The sequence below is a fragment of the Pipistrellus kuhlii genome, unplaced genomic scaffold (assembly GCF_014108245.1).
Source record: "Pipistrellus kuhlii isolate mPipKuh1 unplaced genomic scaffold, mPipKuh1.p scaffold_m20_p_2, whole genome shotgun sequence".
Lineage (NCBI taxonomy): Eukaryota > Metazoa > Chordata > Mammalia > Chiroptera > Vespertilionidae > Pipistrellus > Pipistrellus kuhlii.
In genome coordinates, this window is record NW_023425515.1 from 183,218,458 (window position 1) to 183,243,213 (window position 24,756).

At 57.0% G+C, this 24,756-nt stretch overlaps 1 protein-coding gene across 5 annotated transcripts in view; it reads right to left on the minus strand.

Moving 5' to 3' along the window:
• The window catches only part of EPHB2 (EPH receptor B2), a 183,131-nt gene that overhangs the window by 90,216 nt on the left and 68,159 nt on the right, over positions 1–24,756 (minus strand). For all 5 annotated transcript variants that reach the window (XM_036443955.2, XM_036443956.2, XM_036443950.2 and 2 more), the window contains exon 3: positions 22,285–22,969. In XM_036443955.2, the coding sequence (XP_036299848.1) occupies positions 22,285–22,969 (685 nt within the window). The remainder of the gene's footprint in view (positions 1–22,284; positions 22,970–24,756) is intronic.

Genomic DNA, 24,756 nt, shown 5'->3' on the forward strand with positions numbered 1-24,756 from the left:
GGAGTGATGGAGGAATTAAATGTACTCAGAAGGGTGCCCGGTATAGGGACATCAGTCTGTAAATGTTATTAGGATCATGACCCCTCCCTCCCCATTTGGAGGCATCCTACTTGGAAGTTCTCATCTGCAAATTGTGAGCCTGCACTTGACTCTCTGCAGGGACGTATACTTTGCCACCCAAGCCAGCTCCAAGCAGTCTGTCTTACGGACCGGGTGGAAGAGTTCGGTGATGGATTTGTGATGTCTGTCTGGGTCCAGGAAGGGAGAGTGACAGCTGGCAGGCCTGTCCCATGCCTTCCCTGGGACATTTCATTCCCTAGGCAGATCCTTTTGCGGCTCCTGCAAAAGTGAGCAAAACCAGACATGGCTTCCCACTGGCGTCAAGGGCCCCCTGGGAAAGACCCCCGTCAACAATGGCAAGTGATGTCAATCAGACCTGTGTGGAGGAGGGGAGGGGGTGCAGCATTGCAGTCAGGGGGCGGCCGGGCACCCCTTCCAGGACCATCTGCTGTGTGACTTCCTATGGTCACCTGGGCCTCTGTCCCCTCATCTACAATGGGCACAGTGACGCCTGTCCTGCCTGAACTCCTTACTTTTCTTTGGTGCCCCTGGCCTTTGCCTAGAAGGCTCCTGCCCAACGGCATCCCTAATCACCGGCTTAAAGGTGCCCGCCTCTCCCTGCCCACATCCCTCCTGCCTCTGTGCTGCCAGCGAACCCTGCAGAGCCCTCCGCTGTCACAGGGCACTGCCACTGGGCACGGGTCCGTGCCTTCGACGAGCAGCTCTGGAGGGCATGGCTGTGTCTGTGCCCGCACCAACACCCAGCGGTGCCAGAGATTGCCCGGCCCACGTTGCAGACTCAGTCCAGGGGGGCTGGGGCAGGCAGCGCGCGGGAGCAGATGACCCTTTGGCTTCTGAGAGCTCAGGCTCCAAATGTGCTTAAATCCGACTGGTGTGCTCGGGTCAGAAGGCCTGACCTTGCATGCTGCTTCTGCCACCTCCTCGTCATGCTTGGCCAAGTTGCTTAGCCTCGGCATCGGTCTATAGAGTGGGGAGACCTCAGAGCTGGGCCGGGCTGAGCCGGGCTCCTAGCATACAGCAGGACTGAAAGCCCGTCCTTCCCTTGCCTTCCTGCTTGAGGAGGCACTCGGGGCCAATGTCTGCGCCCGGCACTGCCCGGATCAGGCAGCTGAATTCTAAACGGAGGACTAAGCCCGAGGGAAAGAAAGGAAGGTGGCCGGTCGCTCCAAGCTGCCCCAGCAAAACGTGGTGCCCACAGGCTGTTCAGAGAAGAGGGGGGTGTGTGTCCATGGCTCACGTGTGTCAGGCCACCCAGGGTCCCTGGCTCCCGCCACTCCCCCGGCCTCGCTGGGAAGCGCTCCATCCTTTCCTTGAGCCGAGCCACCGCCTCTTGGTGCTCCAGCCTGCGTTCTGACAATAAAGGCACCTCTGTGTGTCTCTGGGGAAGCGGGGCTGGGGGCGGCGGGGAGAGGGGGGCCCCACAAAGCTCCCGCAGCTGTGTGTTTGCAAACAGGGGAGCTGAGCTGTGCAGAGGGGCTGAAAGCACTAATTGTCTTTAATTAAAGGAGGTTGGAGGCAGCACAGGCTTTGACAAAAGAGATTTCCAGCCTGTTAGCAGCTTCAGCCTGCGCTGGGGCCGGGCCGCCCAGGCGCAGCCCTGGCTTTGTCCCCGTGGGGCCTGGCCCCGGGGAGGGCACGGCCAACACCTGCCCGGCGGGGGCGGGGCCGGGGGCCGAGCACACGCAGTGGGACCGCGCTGAGAGAGCCGGGCTCCTGGAGCCTGGGAAGATGTCCTGGCAGAGCCCCACTCTCGCCCCTTCATTCATACGCTCAGCAAGCATTGCTGAGCACTTGCTATGTGCCGGCCAGTGCTCAGAACCGGGGGGCAGAGACGTAACAGTCCCTGCGTCCCAAGGACTGATTCTAAACGGCTGCCTGGTAAGCTGACTGTGAGCCCTGAACCCTGGCTCTGCCTCTTACTTGATCTTGAGCAAGTGTCTTCACCTCTCTGTGCCTCCCTTTCCCACCCATCACAGGGGCCTGATAAAAATGGCACAGCCTCTGCAGGTGGCATGAGGATCACTGAGCTATCACAAAAGGAGGGAGCTGAGGCTCAGACAGAGTGGGTGTGGCTCAGGGACACAGAAAAGGGGGTGAGGCCAAACCAGGGGACCATATTCTGAAGCTCCTTCAGAACGCACAGACCAGGCCCCCTGTGGCCAGCAGGGGACGGAGATGACAGGTGGGTGATGTGGACTCTTTTGCCCAATGCACTCTGCAAACAGCATCCGTCATGATTCCTTCCTTTATTCACCCAACTCTGCACCTGCTCGGAGCCCCCAGAGGCCCCCAGAGCCGGGAAGAAGCCTGGGCTGTGGGACTGGCTGGGTGCCAGGGCCAGCTCTGCCATCCCCAGCCTCGATTTCCCCAGTTGTGTCATTAGGGCTGGGCAGGGTGGTGTGAGGGAGGCCTGGGCATGGACGCGCTCCCTGCAGCGCCCTGGGAATGGAGGCTCCTCTGAAGAACTGCTTGCCGGGCTCCTGCTCCTGCTGCATACAAATGGGCTCAGCCCCCCCCCCCCCGCCGCGGCTTCTGCAGCTCTCGCACTCTTTGTCTCTCTCACCAGGCTCACCCTCCCGGATCCTCAGACACATGTGCAGCCCCCTCATGTGCACTGGTGACCTCCTCTCTCCCTCTCTCTCTCTCTCTCTCTCTCACACACACACACTCACACTCACACAAACACACACACCTGCCTGATTCTCACCCCCATCCCCACCCCCACCTCCACCCCCACCCAACAGAAACCCAGTCTCTGTCCCCCTCCCACGCTTGAAGGCTTGCTGACCCCTGGGTCCAGGGTGGGCGGGAAGGAGGCTGCTGCTCACAGCTGGCTGGGCTGGGTGGTCGCAGGGCGGTGGAGGGCGGCTCGGAGGGTGAAAGCATCCTGGGGCCAGACTTCCCAGGCAGTGGGAGGGGAGGTCAGCTCCCGAACGGGAGGGCCCGCGGAGGCACTGAGGGGAGGGCAGGCCGGGGAGTGCCGCGGTAGAAAGCATTGCGGGAGGTTGGGAGACGTTTACTCCGGGCTGCAGCTCCTCATTTAATCCATTCAAAGGCCCTGACGAGGGCACTGAGGCTCAGAGAGGGTGGATGTGGCTCAGGGACACAGGAAGGGGGTGAGGCCAAACCAGGGGACCACTCTGGCCCTTCAGAAACCATATTCTGAAGCTCCTTCGGAACAAACAGGCAGGCCCCCTGTGGCCAGGAGGGAATGGAGATGACAGGTGGGGGATGTGGATTCTGGGAGCTGGGTAGTTCATCCTATACCTCCAGGGGGTGCCAACCCGAACCTACATGCGTCTAGCCTTGGCGGGAAGGAGAGGGGCAGACCCTGGACTGACAGACAAACTTTAAACTGACCAGGTCTTAGGCCGAACCCCCAGATATGGGTCCCACTGAGGCCCAGATCCAGCATCACAGAAAGACCAAGGCCCTCCCCCCAACCCCTAGGTTGACCTCTTCCCCATGACCCCTGACCCCAGCCCCTTATTCTGCCCTCACACACTGACCCCAGTGGCAAATGGGCTCTGATCATGACTACCAGCTCCCCAGAGTCCAAGGGGGAATGGCAATGGTCTGTGGGTCCTCTGAGGGAAGAGCCCATATCTCTGTCTCCCACAGACACCCCTGAGCACCTACTGCGTCCGCCAGAACCCCGTGAGCCTCCCTCAGTCCTTCCAGGCCAACTCTCCTGTCCCCATTTTACAGATGAGAACATGGAGACTCAGAGGTGGAGGCACCTGCTCAGGGCCCGGAGGGACTCGGAACCAGGGCTGTGAGGCCAGAGCCTGGGCTGGCCTCAACCCGGGCCTCACCTGGGCTGGGCGTGGAGACAGGGCTGCTCAGTAAATGTGGGTACAGCAAATAAATGGATGACTAAGCCTGGCTGATGATTCCTCCAGGTGGACGGTGAGGAGACTGAGGCAGCCGCCGTGTGTGTGTGCGTGCGTGCATGTGTGTGTGTGTGCGTGTGTGTACCAGGCCCCACCCTGAGGGGGCAGTGGGGGTTGCTTTCAGATTCCAGCTTGACCCCTGAGTGTCTAAGTTGAGGAGCCACAGCTCACCCAGGTCCCCTGTTGGGTCCAGGCACCAGCCAGCGGCCTCTTAGGGCCCGAGGGAAGGAGGCAGGGAAGGGCGAAGGCAAGGGGTCAGGGGGAGAGAGAAGCAGAGAGGATGCGAGATGGAGACAGAGACAACCAGCGGTGTGGCACAAAGGGCAGTAGATGAAGAGTCGTGAAGAGAAAGAGAGCACAGAAGGAGGAGGGGAGGGAGGGACAAAGGGAGGGAGGTAGGAAGAAGGCAGGAAGGCGGGAAGGAGGCAGGAAGGCGAGGAGGAGTCAAGTTCAGAGGCAGTGGTGGCAGGAAGGGGGTGCAGGCAGTGATGGGAAGAGCGGGAGGGCCAGGCGGATCTCAGGGAGGCCTCTACCTACCAGGGCCCCAGCTCAGAGGAGGGGAGCTGGGTGGGGAGGAGGATGGAGCGGTGGGCTGGGGTGATGAGAGGTCCCTAGAGAGGGCTGTCATGTGAGCTGTCCCAGCCTGAGGCACCAGCTGTGAGGGAGGGTGTGAGAGTGAGTGACTGGGTGACTGCGCCCGCGTGTATGTGTGTGTGTGTGTGTGTGTGTGTGTGTGTCAGGGTGAGAGTGTATTTGTTTTCAGGCCCAGGCAGGTATGGGAGGCAAACTGGGATATCATTTTTTTATTCCCTTCCCATTTGTATGCTCGAGAAGTGAGCTGAAAGATTAATTCATACTTAATATGGCCTTCACTGGCAGGCTGGGGGTTGGTGCTGATTTGTCATTATTGTTATTTTTAAAGGCACCAGGTAAGAAAGAATAGGTCTGGTTTTCTCCATCCATCCATCCATCCATCCATCCATCCGTCCACCCACCCACCACTCATCCATTGAGCACCTACTATGTGCCAGGTACCATGTGGTGTACCAAAACCACAAACGTAATAAACTACTGGGCACTGGCTGTGGCAGTCTGGCGTGGTGGCAGGGGTCAAGGTGCCCTGAGTCTAAATGCTGGCTCCATAAGTGAGCATGTTCTGTAGCCTGGGCAAGTCCCTCTGCCTCCCTGAACCATGTTGTCACCCACCAGTAAACTGGGGTGGCGGCTCCTACTCCCCGGCTTGGTGTGGGGTTCGAGGAGACAGTGTCTGGGCCAGAGAAATGTATCCGCAGGCATGGCGGCCTCCTGACCGCCATATTGGCCAAGGACCACCTGCCCCTCTTCCCACCCCCGTAGGGATTCTTACTAAAGATGTTCAGTGTCCGGAGGCTGTCAGCTCGGCCTGGGATATGGTCCCAACCCCATCGCCCAGTCCCCCTGGTGGGTCCACACCATCAGTCCTCAGCTGCCCCCTTCACACCCACACCCTCTTGCCTGTCTCCACTGGGAGCTCCTGGGGGCAGAGGCCGCGGCAGGTGCCCCTCTGCTCAGGCCCAGCCACAGGCCCGGCTGGCTGGAGGCTCCGGCTCTCTCCGGAGGGGCTGGTCCAGGGCCGAGCGTCAGGCCCTCTTCTGTCTGTGCTCCCGGGGATGGGAAGAGGCTGCTGTTGTTCCCGACGGCCCCAAACCCACTTCCTCAGATCTGACCCCCACCTCCGGGGGCTGCGGGGACTCCCCTCACACAGGAGGGAGGGCGTGGGGTCAGGGCGATCTGGGAAGCAGGGGAAGGGAATGAGCATCCCAGCTGTGCTGCAAACTGGCCTTCCCTGTCCATGAGCCTCCGTTTCCTTAGCTGTAAACCAGGAGGGTAACTGTGGTGGTGGGTGGGGCAGGGCATGGTCTTGGCCTTAGCCGGATGCCAGTTCCGAGGAGTGGCCAGTGGTGGGTTGTTCCTTAGACACTAGCTCTTAGGGGCCGCCCCCTCCCCGTTCTTTCGAGTCCCCAGTCCATCCTACGTAAACTGTTTGACAAATGAAGTTTCGAGACAATAGCCCGAGCCTGTAATCAATCAGATGGACCCTCGGAGCCCCCACGGCAGGAAGACATGCGTTTGACTGCCACTCTGCTTCAGTCTAGCTTTGGGCCTTGACATGCCAAGCCTCACACGGGGAACAAAATACCACAACGGGCCCATTATTTCCCAGGCACCCCTAGCGGCCGGGGTGGCCCAGTTCCTGCCCCCCAAGGCCAGGGTGCCTCCCACCTCCCTTCCCTTCCCCAAGCTAGATTGTGGGGGGCAGGGCGAAGGGCTCTACTCTCCCCTGGGATGACATTCACCAGCTTCCCTTCTGGTCCCATCTGCAGCGCGCCTCCCCACCCCCAGCCCCGTCAGCTAATCCCCACAAAGCCCAGCGCCGGCCCGGCATGACAAGCAGGCCCGCGGCCCGCACTCCGCCAGGCGTGCTCGCCGGGGCTGGGGCGGGATTCGGAGCGGCTGTCACTCTCCCGTCCGCGCCTCTAATTGGATTCCCGGCACGCAGAAGTCAGCAGAAACGCTGGGAGAGGAGAATCAAAGGGAAGGGGCATCCGCAGATAAAGAGAGGCATTCTTCCCCGGCCACAAAGCCCACAGCGCGAGGGGCGGGAGGGGGCCCCGGGGAAGGGCTGCCCGTCGGGAGGGGGTGGGCAGGGGCAGGGACAGCCAAGCAGGCGGCAGGGGCGGATGGGCCTGCTTCCTCCAGCCTGGTGCTTCCCGTCTCTGCTTACATGCCATCCTGCCCCCTGCGGGGCCCGGGCACCCTTCAGGGTGCGGCCTCTGACTCCGCCTGCTCTGGGGAGCGTTCCTGCAGCGGGCGGGAGGCTCAGGAGTCCGCCGGCCCAGGGTCCTGCTCCTGGATTGCCCCCTGCCGCCCCCTGTGAGGTTCAGGCAGGTCCCTGGGGTGCCCTGGCCTCAGTTTCCTCCTCTGTGGGACGAGGAAAATACCAGCTGCCACAGGGGGCAGCGACCAGGACGAGATGAGGTGACACTGGCCACGTGCTTAGAGCACAGGTGCAGTGTGTGTGTGTGTGTGTGTGTGTGTGTGTATGTATGAGTGTGTGTGTGAGTGTGTGTGAGTGTGTGTGTGAGTGTGTGAGTGTGTGAGTGAGTGTGAATGTGTGTGAGAGTGAGTGTGTGTATGTGTAAGTGTATGTGTGTATGTGTGTGTGAGTGAGTGTGAGTGTGTGTGAGTGTGTGTGTGTGAGAGTGAGTGTATGTGTAAGTGTATGTGTGTATGTGTGTGTGTGTGAGTGTGTGAGTGAGTGTGAGTGTGTGTGTGTGTGAGTGTGTGTGTGTGAGAGTGAGTGTATGTGTAAGTGTATGTGTGTATGCGTGTGTGAGTGTGTGTATGTGGGTGTAAGTGTGTGTGTATGTGTGAGTGTGTGTGTGTAAGTGTGTGAGTGTGTGTATGTGGGTGTAAGTGTGTGTGTGTATGTGTGAGTGTGTGTGTGTAAGTGTGTGAGTGTGTGAGTGTGTGTGTATATGAGTGTGTGTGAATGTGTGTATGTGTGTGAGTGTGTATGAGTGTGTGAGTGTGTATGAGTGTGCATGTGTATGTGTGTGTGTATGTGGGTGTAAGTGTGTGTGAGTATGTGTGTGTATGTGTGTGTGTGAGTGTGTGTGTGTGAGTGTATGTGTGTGAGTGTATGTGTGTGAGTGTGTGTGAGTGTATGTGTGTGAGTGTGTGTGTGTGTGTATGAGTGTGTGTGTGAGTGAATGTGTGTGTGTGTGAGTGTGTGTGTGTGAGTGTGTGTGTAAGAGTGTGTGTGTGTGATCAGCAGGCCCACACTGCCCACAGCTCCCTCCTTCTAGAAGCATCAGGCTCTCTGCGGGCCTGTCCACGGCCGGCCTGCTCTGCGGTATTGTGCAGACAGAAGCCTGTCTCCCCAGGAAGGAGGCAGAAGCGCTGCATGAACTTGGTGCCCGGACAGATGTGCGAGGAATGGCAATCCCCGGGCTGGGCGGGGCTTCGTCATCACACCTCCTCCACCCGGTCCTCCCGGGCAGACCAGGAAGAGAAAACGGCGGAGCAACCTGACCGCAGTCCAGTGCCCCCACCGCACCCCTCCCGGGCCCCCCATCCTTCCTTGTGAATAATATGGGGGTGCTGTGCGCACAGCCAGCGGGGGACGTGGGCGGGGCCGGGCCTCGCTGTCAGCCGGCTGGTTGGCCTGAAGCACGATGGAATCGCTGACTTTGGTTCATGAGAGAGACGTAAAGAGGAGCTCAGAGGGGATTTCTAAGAGACAGAAAATCAATGGCCTGACATCCTGCCCCCCAGAAAGTATGTGTGTGCCTACGTGTGTATCACACACACAGACACACCCTCCACTAGCTGATAGAGTGCACGCGTGTGCACACACGCACTCATAAATGCCCATTTGCAAGTGCATGTCCGTATGGCTTGATACAATATACATGCAGACCACAAATATATGCACTCTGGTTTGATCTCCGTGTGAGGCAGGACTACACATAAAGCCACACACCTCCCTCACTGACCGAGGACACATGTACCCAAGGACATAGACAGATACCCCCCCTCCCCCCCAAGGATGGATGTACTTGTTTGGTATGAAACGTGTTCCTTTGTAGGTACTGGTCTAACTGATCCACTACATGCATGAGTATGCTTCTCCCTGCACAGATGTATGCTGAGACACGTCAGACAAACACAAATACAGGGACAGTCATGAGCTGCAGCAGGCTCCAGGGTGACCTGCCTGGGCGAGGGCAGGCGCGTGCCCTACCTTGAAATGTACGGGCAGGCTCATCTAGCCACCGCACACGCGATGCGCGGTCAGCGGGCACACCGGTGCACGCACAGGCACACACACACACACTCCCCGCAGGCCCCGCGCGCACTCTCAGTCCCAGTGGGGCCGGCGTACATGCACACGCATGCGTGCTGGGGATGCTCTGCACTGACCCAGCACACGTGTACATGCACATCCCTCTGGGCCTCCAGGGAGCTCCCACAGACAGACAGCTCTGACAGCAGGGTGTGGGGGGAGGGCAGCCCGGGGCCTGGGTTGCCAGGGATACGGATGTGGGGCTCCCGAAGCTACACAGCCTGCCCAGGCAGCGCAAAAAGGCCAGCGAACATGCTCAGGTCTTTAAAATGTTGCTAATCAGATGGTGATGCCTTTGAGAGAGGAAACTCGAGTCTGATTTCCTGGACAAAGCCAGGGTGACATGAGGCCCTGGGCCCAGAATCTGCTGGGGACCCAGGGATCGAGGTGGGGAAAAGCTCCGACTGGCCCCAAACCCCTTCCAGCCCCTTGCTCCTGCTCTGCCAGAGGCTATGGGGCCTGGAGCAAGCTGCTTGCTCTCTCTGAACTTCTGCTTCATCTGCAAAAGGGGAGGGCAACAACCCTGGACACGTAGGTAGCAATTTCCTGGCCACAAAAAGCACTGACACACACCCTGTGCTGTGTGCTGCGCCCAACCCTTGACTTTCATTACCTCATGGAGTCCCCATAGTCCATTTATTATTACACCCATTTTACAGATGAGGAAGATCAAGGCTTTGGGAAGCGAGTCACCTATTCAGGGTCACGTAGGTAGTAAAGGTCAGAACCGATATTCGAACGCAGGTGGCTGGTTCTTATCTCACCAAACCTTCCTGCCGTGGGGTGGATGGGGTGTGGCAGGAAACACAGAGCCATGACTCTCCTGCCAGGTGGTCCTAACTGCCTCCTGGCCTCACGAGAGGGCCTGTGAGGACCAGCCCGATAGACATAGAGGCTATCAGTGCATAATGCTCAACTACAGATGGTGACACTGAGTTCCAGCTGTGGGGGTGGCGGGGAGGGAGGTCCCCTGTCAGGGTCCCAGGGCAATGGGGGCAGAGCCCCAGTTTGGACCCAGGCACCCTGATTGAGTGGCTTCTGTGCCGCTCAGTAAAAGCATCTTGTCTGGCTAAAGCAGTGCCCTTCCACAAGCACATATTGGGTACCTGCTGTGTGCCCAGGCCACATGGGCGACTCCCTTAAATATGTTTAAAATATGTAGAGTCAAGCCGAAACCAGTTTGGCTCAGTGGATGGAGCATCAGTCTGCAGACTGAAAGGTCCCAGGTTCGATTCCGGTTGAGGGCATGTACCTTGGTTGCGGGCACATCCCCAGTAGGGGGCGTGGAGGAGGCAGCTGATCGGTGTTTCTCTCTCATTGATGTTTAACTCTCTATCCCTCCTCTCTCTCCCTCTCCCTTCCTTTCTGTAAAAAATTAATAAAATATTAAAAACAAAACAAAAAACACCAGTCATCCCACCTCCACGGGCCTCCGTGGAGAGACGGGGAAGGCCTGGAGAGAGAGCAAAGGGCCCAAGATACCAAACAGGGTGGGGTCCCAAGGCCAGCTCACTCCTTGAGAGGACCCCTGCCTGCCCCCTCCCCCAGCTGGATGGTTGTCAGGAGCTGGTTCCCATCCCGCCAAACCCACCCACACACCACTCCTCTTTGCACAAACCATGCCTCCTCCGCTGTGAGGACCTCCTTCCTGGGGCAGCCCATCCCTTCCCACCCAGGATGGAGACTAAAGGGGACGAAAACTGGGGAGAGCAGCCATCCCAGAGATGAACAGGCACCCCCCGCCCCCGGGAGCCCAGGCCTGGGAGGCCGGAGCTCCGGGTTCCAGTCCCGGCTCTGCCCTCACGTCCACGGGCCCCTGGACGCCAGATCCTCTCTCAGCTTCGCTTCCCTGGTCTCTACAACGCGATAACCATCTGTGCTCGTGTGGGTCGCCTTCACATCAAAGTATCTCACAGGGTGAGCCCAAAGCTATACAAATGCAGCCCCCGAGCTTTTCTGGAGCGAGGCAGGGTGTAAGTAAATAAATAGTGTACATATGTAAGACATTATAATTACAACCGGCATTTCCACCCCGAGCTACGAAAACAAAACAAAAACAGTATGGTCCATGGTACGTGCAGAATTCTCATTAGGCCTTCAGGAGGCCAGGGGTCTGCTGTCGGCTCCGTAGCTGACGAGGTGAATGCACCCCGGGGAAGTCACCCCACCCTTCCCTGCCCCGAAGCAGGGGTCAGAGGTCGGTTTCAGAGGGGCTTTGTGAATTCTGCCAGCGAAGCATTAGCAGTACGATGTCCTCCCTCCCTCCTCCCCAAGGAAGGCAGTGTGGGCGGGGGGGAAGAGGAGGGGGACTCGGGCTTTGCCAGCAGGTCTCAGTTCAATCCCCTTGCCCGCTGTGTGGCCATGGGTGACTCCCTTTCCCTCTCTGGGCCTCAGTTTCTCCTCTGAGGTTAAAGTTCATACCCGGGGGCTTGAGTAGGGGGAATGGAGAGAAGCAGCAGGATGGGGGCTGCAGACAAAGGGCCCGGGGAAGGGGGTGCCCCAGCAGGGTGGGTGGAGCTCAGAGTGGGGCCTGTGGGGCCGGAGCCAGCTGCCGCAGAGCAATGAAAATCTCTTAACCACACAGAATTGTTAACGGCTCCCAAATCCTGTTGTATCACGGGCTTAGAGAGGCTTAAACTGTTAAATGCATAAACTTCCTCATTAAACGAGCCTCTGCGCCAGACCCCGAGGCCCAGCCAGATGAAAAGGCGGCAGCTGGAGGGAGGGGCACTTCCCCAGCTGTTTCTGGTCCTGCCAGAGGGCCCCGGAGCCAACCTGCGGCCCCCAACTCACCGTGCTGAGGCCGGTTTGGGCCGAGAGGACGGTGCAGGGGCTGAAAAGACACAGGGCCCGCGTTCAAATCCCGCCCCTTCCTGTGTCACATGGGACAGGCTGCTTACCCTCTCTGAGCTTCCTTCGGCTTCCCCTTTTATAACATGGGAGTGATGGCCAAACCTGGTTTGGCTCAGTGGATAGAGAATCAGCCTGCGGACTGGGAGGTCCCAGGTTCGATTCCAGTCAGGGGCATGTGCCTTGGTTGCGGGCACATCCCCAGTGAGGGGTGTGCAGAAGGCAGCTGATGGATGTTTCTAACTCTCTCTCTCTCTCTCCCTTCCTCTTTGTGAAAAAATCAATAAAAAACTTTTTTTTTTTTTTTTTAATGGGAGTGATGATCCCTAACCCCGGGGGTGACTGAGAGCCACAAAGACCCAGAGTGAGAAGCCGTCTGGTCCACGAGTACTGAGTTCCCGCCACAAAGCCTTTCCGATCCCTCCATGCAGCAGGAGAAATCAGCTGTGGGGGCGTGAGAGCACACACCTGCCTCGGACCCCTCCCAGGGGTGTCACCATGGCCCCTCGTCTGTTTCCTAACCTGACGAGGTCCCTGCGCAGAAGGGAGCGGAGCTGAGCACTCGGTAAACGCTGGGTGGGGGCGGGGACTCTGCTCTCTGGCCAGCGGTTCGCCAGGGGTGGTGCACCTCCTGCCCGCAGGCCTATGTCCCCTGAGCTCAAGGAGGGACTGTGCTCGGGGCCCCTCTCCATCCTGCCTAACGTCCCCTGATATGAAGGCAATCCATCCTGCCAGGCTCAGCCACAGGCCTCTCTCCTCTCCCAGAACACCCAGTGGTTGCCCCATGGGGTGGCCCCCCTTCCTTTGAAGCCCACAGCCCCACTGGCGAGCCCCTCGCTGGCTATCTGTCAGACCTTCCTGTCCACCCTCCCAGGGGCGCCCTGGTAATCCAGGCGGCGGGCAGGGCAGAGTCCACTCGGGCTTCGGCCCACTCCTGGTTAGCCCGTCGTCCCAGCAAGCTGGAGGAAGCCAGGTGTACCTTCTGCCTCTGCTGCTTCCCGGCTGTGTGGCTTTGGACTGCTTGCTGACCCTCTCTGGACCTCAGTCTCGTCATTTGTGAAATGGAGCAGTCATATCAGCGGAATGTTCGAGAAGATCACGGAGCACAGCAGGTAACACGGGGCTGGGCACACAGGAGGTCCCTGCTGCCTCCAGCCCGGGCCCTCCACGTTTCAGCCTCTGCCTCACTCGGCCCTTTGACAGCACAGAACGAGAGCCTGGTGGCCTCTCCATTCTTCTGCCTCTGTGTCCTCCACCCCTGTCCCCAGAGGGCTGTATTTTGTCTGGGGGTCAGCAAAAGGCCAGGTTTTAAGAGAATCAGTTTTTGCCCTAACCGGTTTGGCTCAGTGAATAGAGCATCGGTCAACAGACTGAAGGGTCCCAAGTTCGATTCTGGGCATGTATCTTGGTTGAGGGCACATCCCTGGTAGGGGGTGTGCAGGAGACAGCTGATCAATGTTTCTCTCTCATTGATGTTTCTAACTTTTTATCCCCTTCCCTTTCTCTCTGTAAAAAATCAATAAAATATATTAAAAAAAAAGAAAAGAAAAGAAAATCAGTTTTGCCCTAGCCAGTATGGCTCAGCTGGTGGGTGCCATCCTGTACACTAGGGGTGTCGAACTCAATCAGAGAAGGGGCCAAAATCTAAAATCCAGCCTAAATCACGGGCCGAATGGTTTACTGAACAGTCATAAACTGTCACTGTGATGGAAACGCAGCGGAGTGCAGTGATGACAGTGCGGTGCGGGCCACATTGCAAGGCCTGGCGGGACGGATTTGGCCCGCGGGCCTTGTGTTTGACACACGTGCTGTACACTGAAAGGCTGCGGGTTCGGCTGCTGGTTAGGGCACACGCCCAGGCTGCAGGCTTGACCCCTGGCTAGGGGGCATGCAGGAGGCAGCCAATCAATGATTCTCTCTCACATTGATGTTTCTCTCTCTCTATCTACCTCACCCTTCCTCTCTCTCCAAAAATCGATGAAAATATTTTTTAAAAATCTGTTTCATTTGTGACCATCTTTTCTCTAAATTCCTGTTCTGTTTCTCCCACCCTCCAAAAGTCATGGAAAAATGCCTCCTCCTCCAGAAGTCCCAGCTCTCTCTCACCTCCCCCCTAAGGGTCCAAGGTCATGGATACAGCTGTCTCTCCCGCCCCAGACAGGAGCTCCATGAAGCGATTTCCTCATCTCTGCAACTCCCACATCTGGCCCAGGGACAGGGGTGCACAGTAGACGCCTGGGAGTGTTGTCTGAGTGAAAAACGAAGGCGCTGTGATGAGCATCTAGAGCACATGTGTCAAACACAAGGCCCGCGGGCCAAATCCGTCCCGCCAGGCCTTGCAATGTGGCCCGCACCGCGCTGTCATCACTGCACTCCGCTGCGTTTCCATCACAATGACAGTTTATGACTGTTCAGTAAACCATTCGGCCCGCGATTTAGGCTGGATTTTAGATTTTGGCCCCTTCTCTGATTGAGTTCGACACCCCTAATTCTAGAGCCACGGAGACTCCTGGGGGAATATGAAGGCCAGAGAGGAAGAATCACCCCATGTCTTGGCATTCAGAGCCCTCAATCAGCTGACTCCAATGAGAGAGAGGACTGAAGTAGCCCTTCCACCCTTCCCAGGAGCATCCGCTCTGGCTGCCTCGGGGCCTTTGCACCTCCTCCTCTCCTGCCTAACCCCCGCTTCTCACTCAGCTTCCACCTCAACAGCTCCTTTTCCTGGAAGCCTGCACGTGACCCCTGTATCCCGGATGACACTCCCCTGGATGGATTGGTTGGGTGCCTTTGTCCACCTTCACTACCAACATCTGTCAACATCTCTCGACTAGGTGGTCCTTCAGGGCAGAGGCCATGACGGATCTTTCCAAGGACCCGATGCCCAGGCACAGCCTGGCACAGGACGGGCACTCAATGTGCGTCAGTTTCCTGGTCCTCTACGAAGCCAACACCAACCACTCCAAGGAGCAAAAGATCAGAAGCTGCTGCTCAGTGAATGTCTGTTGGCTGGGTGGACAGACAGAAGGACAGATGGATGGGTAACTGTGAATAGGAACAGATTCTTTGAGAGAATCTAGGAAAGGGGAAAGGAGGGGGGTACTTCCAATTTTTTAAGAGCAAAGACTTAAATAGCTGAGTGTACTGGCCAGGGTCCCCGTCCAACCCCTCTCCCCAAAGGCTAGCCTGTGTGGTCTCAGCCTGGGGGCCCATCCCCCCTCCCCCTCCCCCAGCTGGGCCTCTCCCCCCTGCCCTGGAAGACACGCAGAACTTTCTGGGGGGTGGGGAGGGGTGGGTCTAGGCCTCTCCTCCCACTCAGCATTCCACCCTTCACACCCTTTCCCCAGCCAGTGCAGGCTCTGCCAGCTGGCCGGCTCCCTCCTCCTCACGCCCCTCACCCCTTCACACCAAGGCTGGCCGCACCCCACCCCCATAGGCTCGTCAGACACATCTGGGCCTCGGGTCCAGCCTCTAGGTGGGAAGGGCTGACGCTGAGAACAGGGTGGGAAGCAGGCTGCCCTGAGGGCCCGGGGAGGATCCCTGGTTCCTCCCTCCCTCCTTTGGCCGGGGAAGCACAGGATTCTGGGAGAAAACGAGAAAATAAAGCCGGAGGCGGACTTTCCCTTGCTGGTGAGCAGGCAGGGGAGCAGGCTCGCTGGAAGGAGGGGGATGCAGCCCAGGCGCTCAAGCGTACCTGTCCTTTGACCCCATAATTCCACACCCAGAGACACATCCTACACAAATGCCAGCAGCAGTGCAAACAGACAGAGGGACAAGGGCGTCCGGACCAGCTAACCATCCCAGATCGTTAAGGTGGAAAAAACTGCAAGCCTCTGTGGATCAGAGAGGACCGGGGAGGAAAAAGGTGGAAAAAACTGCAAGGCTCATGTGGATCGGAGAGGACCGGGGAGGCAGGATGCACTGCACTGTGGAATCCTAAGAGCCTCCCCCAATGACACTGTAGATCTAACATGACATGAAAAATGCCCATAAAATATTAATATGTGGAAAATCCTCATGTATTTTTAGCAGGAATCCGTTTTTCCTCTTACAAAAAGGCCGAGGTGTATACATGCACACAAATACACCCAGAAGGGTCTACACCAGTCCGTTAACAGTGGTTTTATCCGACTTCAATTTAATGCGATTTAAATGTTCTCCTTTTTGGTGATCGGTAATGTCTCAAGATTCTACAAACAACCTGCAGTTATTTCCCCCCCTCAAAATGAAAAGCTCATCAGGGGAAAAGAAACATTTGCAGGCCAAAGACAATGTTGATAAAGGTCCCTATCCTTGTTTTTGTAACACTTTCCAGGTATTTTCTCGTTTACTCTGCCCCGCAGCCCTTCTGCTTATCCTGTCTCACAGAGGAGAACACAAAGGCTGCCGGAGGGTCCGTGCCTGCCCAAGGTCATGCCGCTAGCCAACGGCAGAGCCGGGGGGTTTGAAGCCAGGTCTGCAAGGCCCAGGTCAAGGAGAGGCCGTGGGTAGAGGCGAGGGTAAGGCTGGGGGCTGCCAAGCAGGGCAGGGAGGAGGAGAGGGAGAGGCTGGGAGCTGGGAAGTCTGAGCTGGAGCCAGAAGATCAACGTGTGTGTACCTTCCCCCAACCCTGCCACCCCCTCTACTGGCTCAATGCCCCACTCCCAGTCCAAAAGATTAAAAACCCCATTACGCCCCATGGTGTCACAGCCATCATGCTCTCAGCGAAACTGCCTCTAGCTCATTACAAATGCAGGGCTGCCATTGGGAGAAAGGAGGCAGGGCCCCCTGCAGTGTGGCCAGGCTGGGGCTCCTGGTGGGCAGGGGCCAGTAGGGGTGCAGGTAGGAAAGGAGAGGCCACGGGATATAAGGATATGAAGACAAACTTGGAGAAACTGAGGCAGGGACACATTCACAATCAAACCCATAGATATCTGGAGAGAGTCAGGAAAACAGGCTTGAGTGTGGGAAGGAACTCCAGGGCCACCCTCCTGCTACCCGCCCCCCCCCCCCCCCCCCCCCCCCCCCCCCCCCCCCCGGCAGAACTTCCGGAGACTGAGCAGGGGAGGGGGCAGAGTTCTTCTGAAGGAAGTTCCCAGGATTCCCCTCCCCGGCAGCTGCAGGCCCGGTGCAGGCCCAGGCTGAACACTCAACAGACAGCGAACAGACGGAAGAATCGGGGGAAGTGGTGCCCTAGCCCCTGCACCCGGTAAGTCACACAACACCCACCACACATGCCCTATCTCGCCACACCTCAGGGCCTTTGTCCATCCTTTAGAGGAGAATTTAAATTCTCCTTCCACCCATCCAACTCCTCCTCACTCTCCAGAGCCCAACTCAAGCACCGCCTCCTGCTTGAAGCCACCGTAGATTGCCCCACCGGAGAAGATGCCTGCTTCCTCATGTTCTCTAAGCACGTCGCCTGGATGGAGCTCATTTCCGGGAGGATCGTGCTCTGCCCTGTCCCCCAGGTGTCCGGGTCCTCTGCTCGTCCGGCAGTCACGTGAGGCCAAACCCCAGCTTTCCCAGGTGCCCCGTGCCAGCACCCCAAAGGGCACGGCTTCCAAGAAGTCTTTCCGTGTCCCCTGACGGAAGCGGATCTTCCTTTCCATCTCTGTTGTTGCACCCCATGTTTTCTCCCTTTCATGCATTACAGTCTGTGTTCAATGTGTTCATTAGCTTTTCCCCTCACCACCTTCCCTTTCTATGCCCACTCAGCGTGAAAACTTCGGGAGGGCAACGAATGCCTGGGTCTTGTTCACATCTGTACTTCTCAGCACGGGCATGTGCCTCGCTCCCGGGAGGCCCTCGGGAAGTGTCTGTGAGAGGGCTGAGTGGTACACGGAGGGTACACAGTACATGCCTGTTGAATGGTGATTGGCTTCTCCAGGCCCCTGTCCTCATTGTGCCCTGCACACAGGAGGCACAGAGGATGCTGGGCCGATGGACTCAGTTAGTTCTGTAAACCACTCCGCCCACTGGGACCTCCCACCCTTCACCAGCCACCAATGCCTACCTCTGGCCCCTCCCCACTAGGACACCTATCCCCCTCTGCCAGGAAGACTTTATCCAGCCTTATTTCCTCTCACTCGTATTAACAAAGCAATGGATTTTTCCTATCGAATTATGTTTCAATGTTAAATGGATTTTCCCCATCAAGTTATGATTCAATATGAAACATTAAATCACCACCCTTTCCCTCGTAGACATTCGGCTAGTGTCCCCTCTCATCCCTCAGGGTGGACGCTCCCTGGGGGGGGGGGGGTGGTGGAGGGACTGGGACTGTGGCCATCATCTGGCAAAGATGCGTTACCACATCGTGTGTCCGAGCTAACGGGCCTGTCACAGAGGCGTCCGAGCTGCTTGTTTTAAAATGCTGATTTGTGGCCCCACCTCAGAGCCACGGAACCAGACCTGGGGGAGAGGTTTGCACCAGACCCGGGAATGTGTGCTTTAACCAACTTCCTAATGAATTCGGAGGCGCAGCAAAGGCTGAGAATCCCTAAGCCAGACGATGAGACAGCACGTTGCTAAGATCTCGGATGTGAGCTGTAATCGCCATTCCTACACAAGGGGCCATCGGGGCCCGTGCCTGCGGGACTTGGGTGGGAGCGGCCCCACATCTGGGTGGCTGCAGCACAGGCCACCGCCGCAGCTGGTGTCCTCCTGGATCCCTGAGCTCATTAATCACACCCTGACTAGTCTCGGCTCACACCCAGAGGCTGGCTGGGCCTGGGCCTGGGCCTGGGCCTTGGGTGGGCTGTAGATCCAGGAGGAGGAGCGGAATATAAAGGAGCCAGGTCTGGGTGCACACCTGAATCCTCACTCCTTGCAAGAAGTCTGGATTCAGAGAAGCTGCCTGTGACAGGCAAACCTCTAGGATGGCTCCCAATGACCCCACCTCCTGTCATTCATGCCCAGTGTAATTCAGTCCCCTGGAATGTGAGCTGAATTTGGTGTCTCACTTCTAATGAAATGACTATGGCAGAAGTAATGTCACTTTTAAGATGAGGTTGATGAAAAGACTGTGGCGTTTCTCCTAGGTACCCTCTCAGGCTCTCTGGGATCCCGTTCTGGGGTAAGCCACGGCACATGTGCAAGGACTGTGTGGTGACGAACTGAAGCTGACAAACAGCCGCGTGAGTGAAATGGAAGCCGACCCTTCCCCAGTCCAGCCTTCAGATAAACCTGCAGCCTCCAGCCCACAGCCTGATTGCAACCTCAGGAGCAACTGAGCCACAGGGCCCCAACCAAGTCACAACTGGATTTCTGACCTTTAGAAACGGTGAGATAGTAAATATTTATTGTTTTAAGCTGCTAAATTTGGGGGGTAACTTGTTATGCAGCAATAGATAACTAGTACACCTCCCCTCTAGGCATCCTTCTTGAAGTCCTACACCCTTCCTGAAGTCCTTGGCCTCAGCCACAGCAAACAGTGTACTGGTCCCCCTAAGGGGCCATGCTGATTCACATCCCCAGGTCTTTTGTCATGTAGATCCACCCTCCGATGGCCTGGGCCACCCAGGCAGCATATCTCTCTCCCAAGATTCCCAGTGTCAGTGTCACCTCCTCTGTGAAGCCTTCCCTCATTTTTTATGCCCATCGCAGCCTGAGCAGTTCCTATTAAAGCACGTCCAATGCCCTGCCTCCCTTATTCACTTACCAGAGGCCCGGTGCACAGATTTGTGCACTGGTGTGTGTGTGGGGGGTCCCTAGGCCTGCACCCTCTCGCAATCAGGGACCCCCTCGGGGGATGTCGGAGAGCGAGTTTTGGCCCGATCCCCACAGGCCAGGCCAAGGGACCCCGCATACCTCTAGTATGCATATAAGATCTTTGGTTAATCTTTTCCCACCCTCTCTCCTCCCCTCTTCCCTCTGAGATTCATCAGTCTGCTCCATGTTTCCATGCCTGTGGTTTCCACTCTTGCATTGGGCATTTGCCCCCTGGTGGTCAGTGCACGTCACAGCTACCAGCCAGTGGGCTGGTCGGCCGGTCGCTTAGGCTTTTATGTATAGAGACAGTCTGTCTCAATTGTGAGGTCCTGGAAGACAGGGCCCAGACAGATTCTTCTCTGTCTTACCTGATGCTTAGCACAAGGTCTGACACAGAGCAGGTGCAAGGAAGGTCTGGTGAGTGAATAAACAATAAGCAATGTGTGACTGATTCTATCCCCCAGGTCCTGCCATCACCTAAGGCTGCACAACTTCACATTCAGATATAGACACCCAGATCTGTTATCTGCCCCCAAGAAACTGGCCTTTCTCCCAACTTCCCCACGTCTGTTCCAGGACCATCACCTCCCTGCAAGCTGGAATTCCCTGCTCCCTTTGATGCCTCTCCCTCCTCCCTTTCCTGCCTGTGTCTGCATCTCATCCAATTCACTGTCAAACATCTCTTGACGCCCCTGCTCCTCTTTCCAGCACTGTGGATGCGTTCGCTGCAGCAGCTTCCTCTCAGGCCACTGTTCCTGTCTCTTGTATTTCCATTTATCCTCCCAGGGACCCTTAAAATGCCCAGAAGGCAGGAGTGGAGGGACTATGGGCATGGTGGAGGTGACCGAATTTTATGGAGGTAAAAATCATTGCAACCACTCCAGGGTACACTTTCACTGGCCTTTTAGGGCCTCTGGAATAAGGTCCAAACTCAAGTCTGGCATTTGGAGCACCTCAGGGTCCGATTCAAGGCACAAATAAACTTTAAATCTCCTATACCAGCACCAGCACCATCACAGCTCATGTGGCAGAGTACGTGCACCAGATTCTACTCTGTTTACCTGATGCAGAGCACAAGATCCGACACAGAGCAGGTGCAAGGAAGGTTTGATGAAGGCTGCGCTTTGTATACATCATCTGTTAGTTAGCATTTATTAAGCTCTGTGTACTAGGAGCCATAATAAATGCTTTCTAGGTCTTAAGTTGCTGTATCCTCACAAGCCCCATAGGAAAGAGGCTTTCACACTTGGCCCAGGACAAACAGCTCATAACTGCCAGGGCTGGGCTTGGTACCCAAGTCTGTCCACCTTCACAGCCTTCTTACCACCACCATGCAGGACCTCACAAACCCCTATGTTTACAACCTAGGAAAGCCGTAAACTGTGCCACAGTCAAACACCACCTGTACTATTGTTTATTTAATGTTTCCCCTTGAACTAACTTAAGCAGCAAAATATAAACACTCAGAGCATAGACACCCAGAGCTGTTTGGAAGGGGAGTTTGGAATCCCACTACCTGGGTGTAAGACTCCTGGCTCCTCCACTCTCTACACTGAGTGGCCAGATTATTATGATCTTTGAATGTATAAAAATCTGGCCACTCAGTGTGTGTGTGTGTGTGTGTGTGTGTGTGTGTGTGTGTATTAGCGGCTTGGTGCATGAATTCATGCATGGGTGGGGTCTGGCCAGCCTGGCCAGGGGGAGGGGACATGGGCAGTTGGCCAGCCTGCCTGCTGGGCAAACTCCTGGTCGAGGGGACAATTTGCATATTAGCTTTTTATTATATAGGATATACACCGAGTGGCCAGATTATTATGCGTTTAGAGATCATAATAATCTGGCCACTCAGTGTATATGAGAGTAAGGCTCTCTGCCTCAATTTATTAAATAAAAAGGCACTTTCCCTCACAGGGTTCTTACGAGGATTAAATGAGTGAGACATGTCGGGTGGCCAGCACACAGTAAAAGCGGTGGTCAGGAGGCTGGTCCACAGTGGGATCGTACTTCCCCATCACTTTACATTGGAAGGAACCACGTGACTTGCGTTGTGGCACAGAGTGATGTGGAGTCATTTCGGGCTGAAGCCTGTGAACCACTCGCTCCTTCTGCCCTGGTGATCGTGACACCCCAAACGGAGGCTCCTCCATCTGGTTGGTTCCCAGAGGGAGGAATCCCAAGCTGAACCCCGATGGGCATGGGATGGTGAGGGAGAAGTAAGTTTCTATTGTTTTGTCATTTCAGCATAGCCTGGCTTATACAAAAGAAGCTCAACAAATGTTGACTTTTAAATGTGATGACCTATACATTTTCTTCAGAAGGAAACTACATCACTTCTGTTCATGAAGAAATAGAGCACCACTTAGCATCAGATAAGATCCGTATAATTATTAAAATGAGAAACAACCTCGTGTGACTAAAATCGTCTTGCAGCACCTCCTCCCACCCGAACCCCGCATAGTTCATACACGTACCACCATCAAGAAATGCCATTTAGCCCTGTCGGCGTGACTCAGTGGCTGAGCATCAACCTATGAACCAGGAGGCCATGGTTCCATTCCCAGTCAGGGCACATGCCCCCAGGTTGCACGCTCAATACCCAGTGTGCGGCATGCAGGAGGCGGACGACCAGTGATTCTCTCTCATAACTGATGTTACTATCTCTCTTTCCCTCTCTCCTCTCTCAAATCTAAAAATATATTTTTTTTAAAAAATGCCGTTCAAACGCCTCTGAGAAGCCAAACCACGGATGTAGATCGGGAAAGCCTCGCCAGAGTGCCTCCCGGTTGGTCAGCTCCAGGTCACTGCCCTTGCCAGCCTGACCTCCCCGCGGCCAGGCCCGGTAGCCACTCCACACAGGGGCGCCCGTCCCACCGCGGCCCTTACCTCGGCAGATGGTGCCGTTCTCCACGGCCTCGAAGCCCGCTTTGCACATGCAGCGCCCGATGGGCACCAGCCACTCGCCGTCCCCGTTACAGTAGAGCTTGATGGGCACGTCCACCTCCTCGGCGTTGGCGATGCAGCTGCCGCGGGCGGCCACCAGCGAGGTGCTCTCGGCCCCCGACAGCGTCTCCTGGAAGACGGCGCCGTTCTGGATGACGCGGGGGCACTTGCGGTAGAAGACGCGCACGGCGATGAGGGACATGCAGCCGCCGTAGTCCTGGAAGGCCAGGTAGAAGCCGCTGCGGGACACGGGCCCGAAGCTCCTCACCTCCGTGTTGATCTTCATGACGCGGCCGCCCAGGTCCACCTGCGAGAAGCTCTCGTCGGCCGCGATGGTGTCCACCTTCACCCACGGGTTCTCCATCCAGTTGGGGAAGGTCTTGGTGGCCGAGTCGAAGTCGGCCTCGTAGTAGTAGAGGTTGAAGGTCTCCTTGCAGGAGCCGGGCACGCTGGGAATGCTGCTGCAGTCCCGCACCGAGAACTTCATTTCCACGTGGATGCGGTGGGCGCCGCGGCGCCGGATGAACTTGGTCCGCAGCCAGTTGTTCTGGCTCGACTCGAACACATTGCAGACCTGGTAGGTGCGGATCGTGTTCATGTTCTCGTCGTAGCCGCTCACCTCTTCCCACTGTGGGGGAGGGGAGGGGGGACACGCTCGTCAGGTGGGGGAGGGAGGGGCTGAGCCCGAGGAGCACCCAAAGAGAAAAGACACCCCCCCCCCCCACCTTAGGGAACCCTCCAGTCTGAAGGGGAATAGACAGGTCTCCTAGAAGCAGGGGCCTCCTACTCTGATGGGGGAGGCACAGACTCTACCTTAGGCGTCTTCCACTTTGACGATGGATTCAGGACTCCTCCCATCACAGAACTCCCTAAGGGAGGGGGAGACTTGGCCTTGGCCTGGGGAATTCTTCAGTCTATGAGGGAGGCAGGGCTCTCTGACGGGCAGGGCGCATACTCTGCTCTTGGTATCCCCTAGTCCCGTGGTCAGCAAACTGCAGCTCTCGAGCCACATGCGGCTCTTTGGCCCCTTGCGTGTGGCTCTTCCACAAAAATACCACGGCCTGGGTGAGTCTATTTTGAAGAAGTGGCGTGAGAAGAAGTTTAAGTTTAAAAAACGTGGCTCTCCAAAGAAATGTCAATCGTTGTCCTGTTGCTAATTGGCTCTGTGGACGATTGAGTTTGCTGACCGCTGCCCTAGTCAATATGGTAGAGGCGGACAGAGCTGCGTGCTCGGGGAGCCACCAGTCTGACAAGGAGACCGTTCTGCCTGTTGGGAATTCCCTGCCTGACCAGGGAGGCACAGTCTGTCCGAGGGAAGAAGAGCCCTTACCCCTGTGACTGGGAAGACAGGACCCTACCCTGTTCTGGTCGATAAGAGGCTCAGATGGTGCCTGGAGGGAGACCTCCCGCCTGTGCTGCCCGGGGCAGGTGCTTCAGCAACCCACCGGGCCAGGTCTGGGCTCTCACACCAGCGGAGAGCGGAGCGCTCCCGGCCTCCCTGCTGGAGAGGCCGTCGGAATTGGGCCACGGAGCGTTGGAACTGCGTGGGCCCGGGACCCATACTCTCTCCTCCCAGACCCTCCAAGGCCCCGCCCCTTGCACTGCTGAGCCTTGGCGCACACGTTTGTGCCCTCCTTGCCCCCCCTCTCATCTTCTCTCCATCCTCCTGGGACCTCTTGCAGCAGGCTCTCGGTCTGGCTGCAGTGTCTGCATTCTCGGGGGGCCACCTGCCTGGGCAAGTGCTGGGCGCCCTCCGCCTCTTGGTCTGGTCCCCTCCACGAGCCTGAGAGCGTGCTGAGGGCAGCTACCGTTCCCCTCCTTCTCTGGTGTCCCCTTGGTGGTGGGCTGGCCTTACCTGGCAGACACCCGAAAGGGTAACCCCCAAAGAACCCCACAAGCAGAATACCCTCATCCAGCCTAATGGTCGGCAAACTCATTCGTCCACAGAGCCAAATAGCAACAGTACAATGATGGACATTTCTTTGGAGAGCCACATTTTTTAAACTTAAACTTCTTCTAACACCACTTCTTCACAAACAGACTCGCCCAGGCCGTGGCATTTTGTGGAAGAGCCACACTCAAGGAGCCAAAGAGCCACATGTGGCTCGAGAGCCGCAGTTTGCCCATCACGGAACCCACCCCATCGGCCCAGGAGCTGGGTGCTGACAGGGTTTCGTTCCTTTGTCATGTTTCTCACACGTGGTGCGTGTGGTCACCCCCATTTTACAGATGAGGGAGTAGAGGCCAGAGAAGGGAGGTCCCCTGACCCAGGTCACCCAGACCCAGACCCATTCACTGGCTTGCCCATGCTGCCTCGCTCTGCCAACCGGATGTGCAGTCACTTTCTCTCTCTGGGCCTCTATTCCCCCAACTGCCCGATAGGACTATGGGGGGTGGGAAGATTGTCGCATTCGA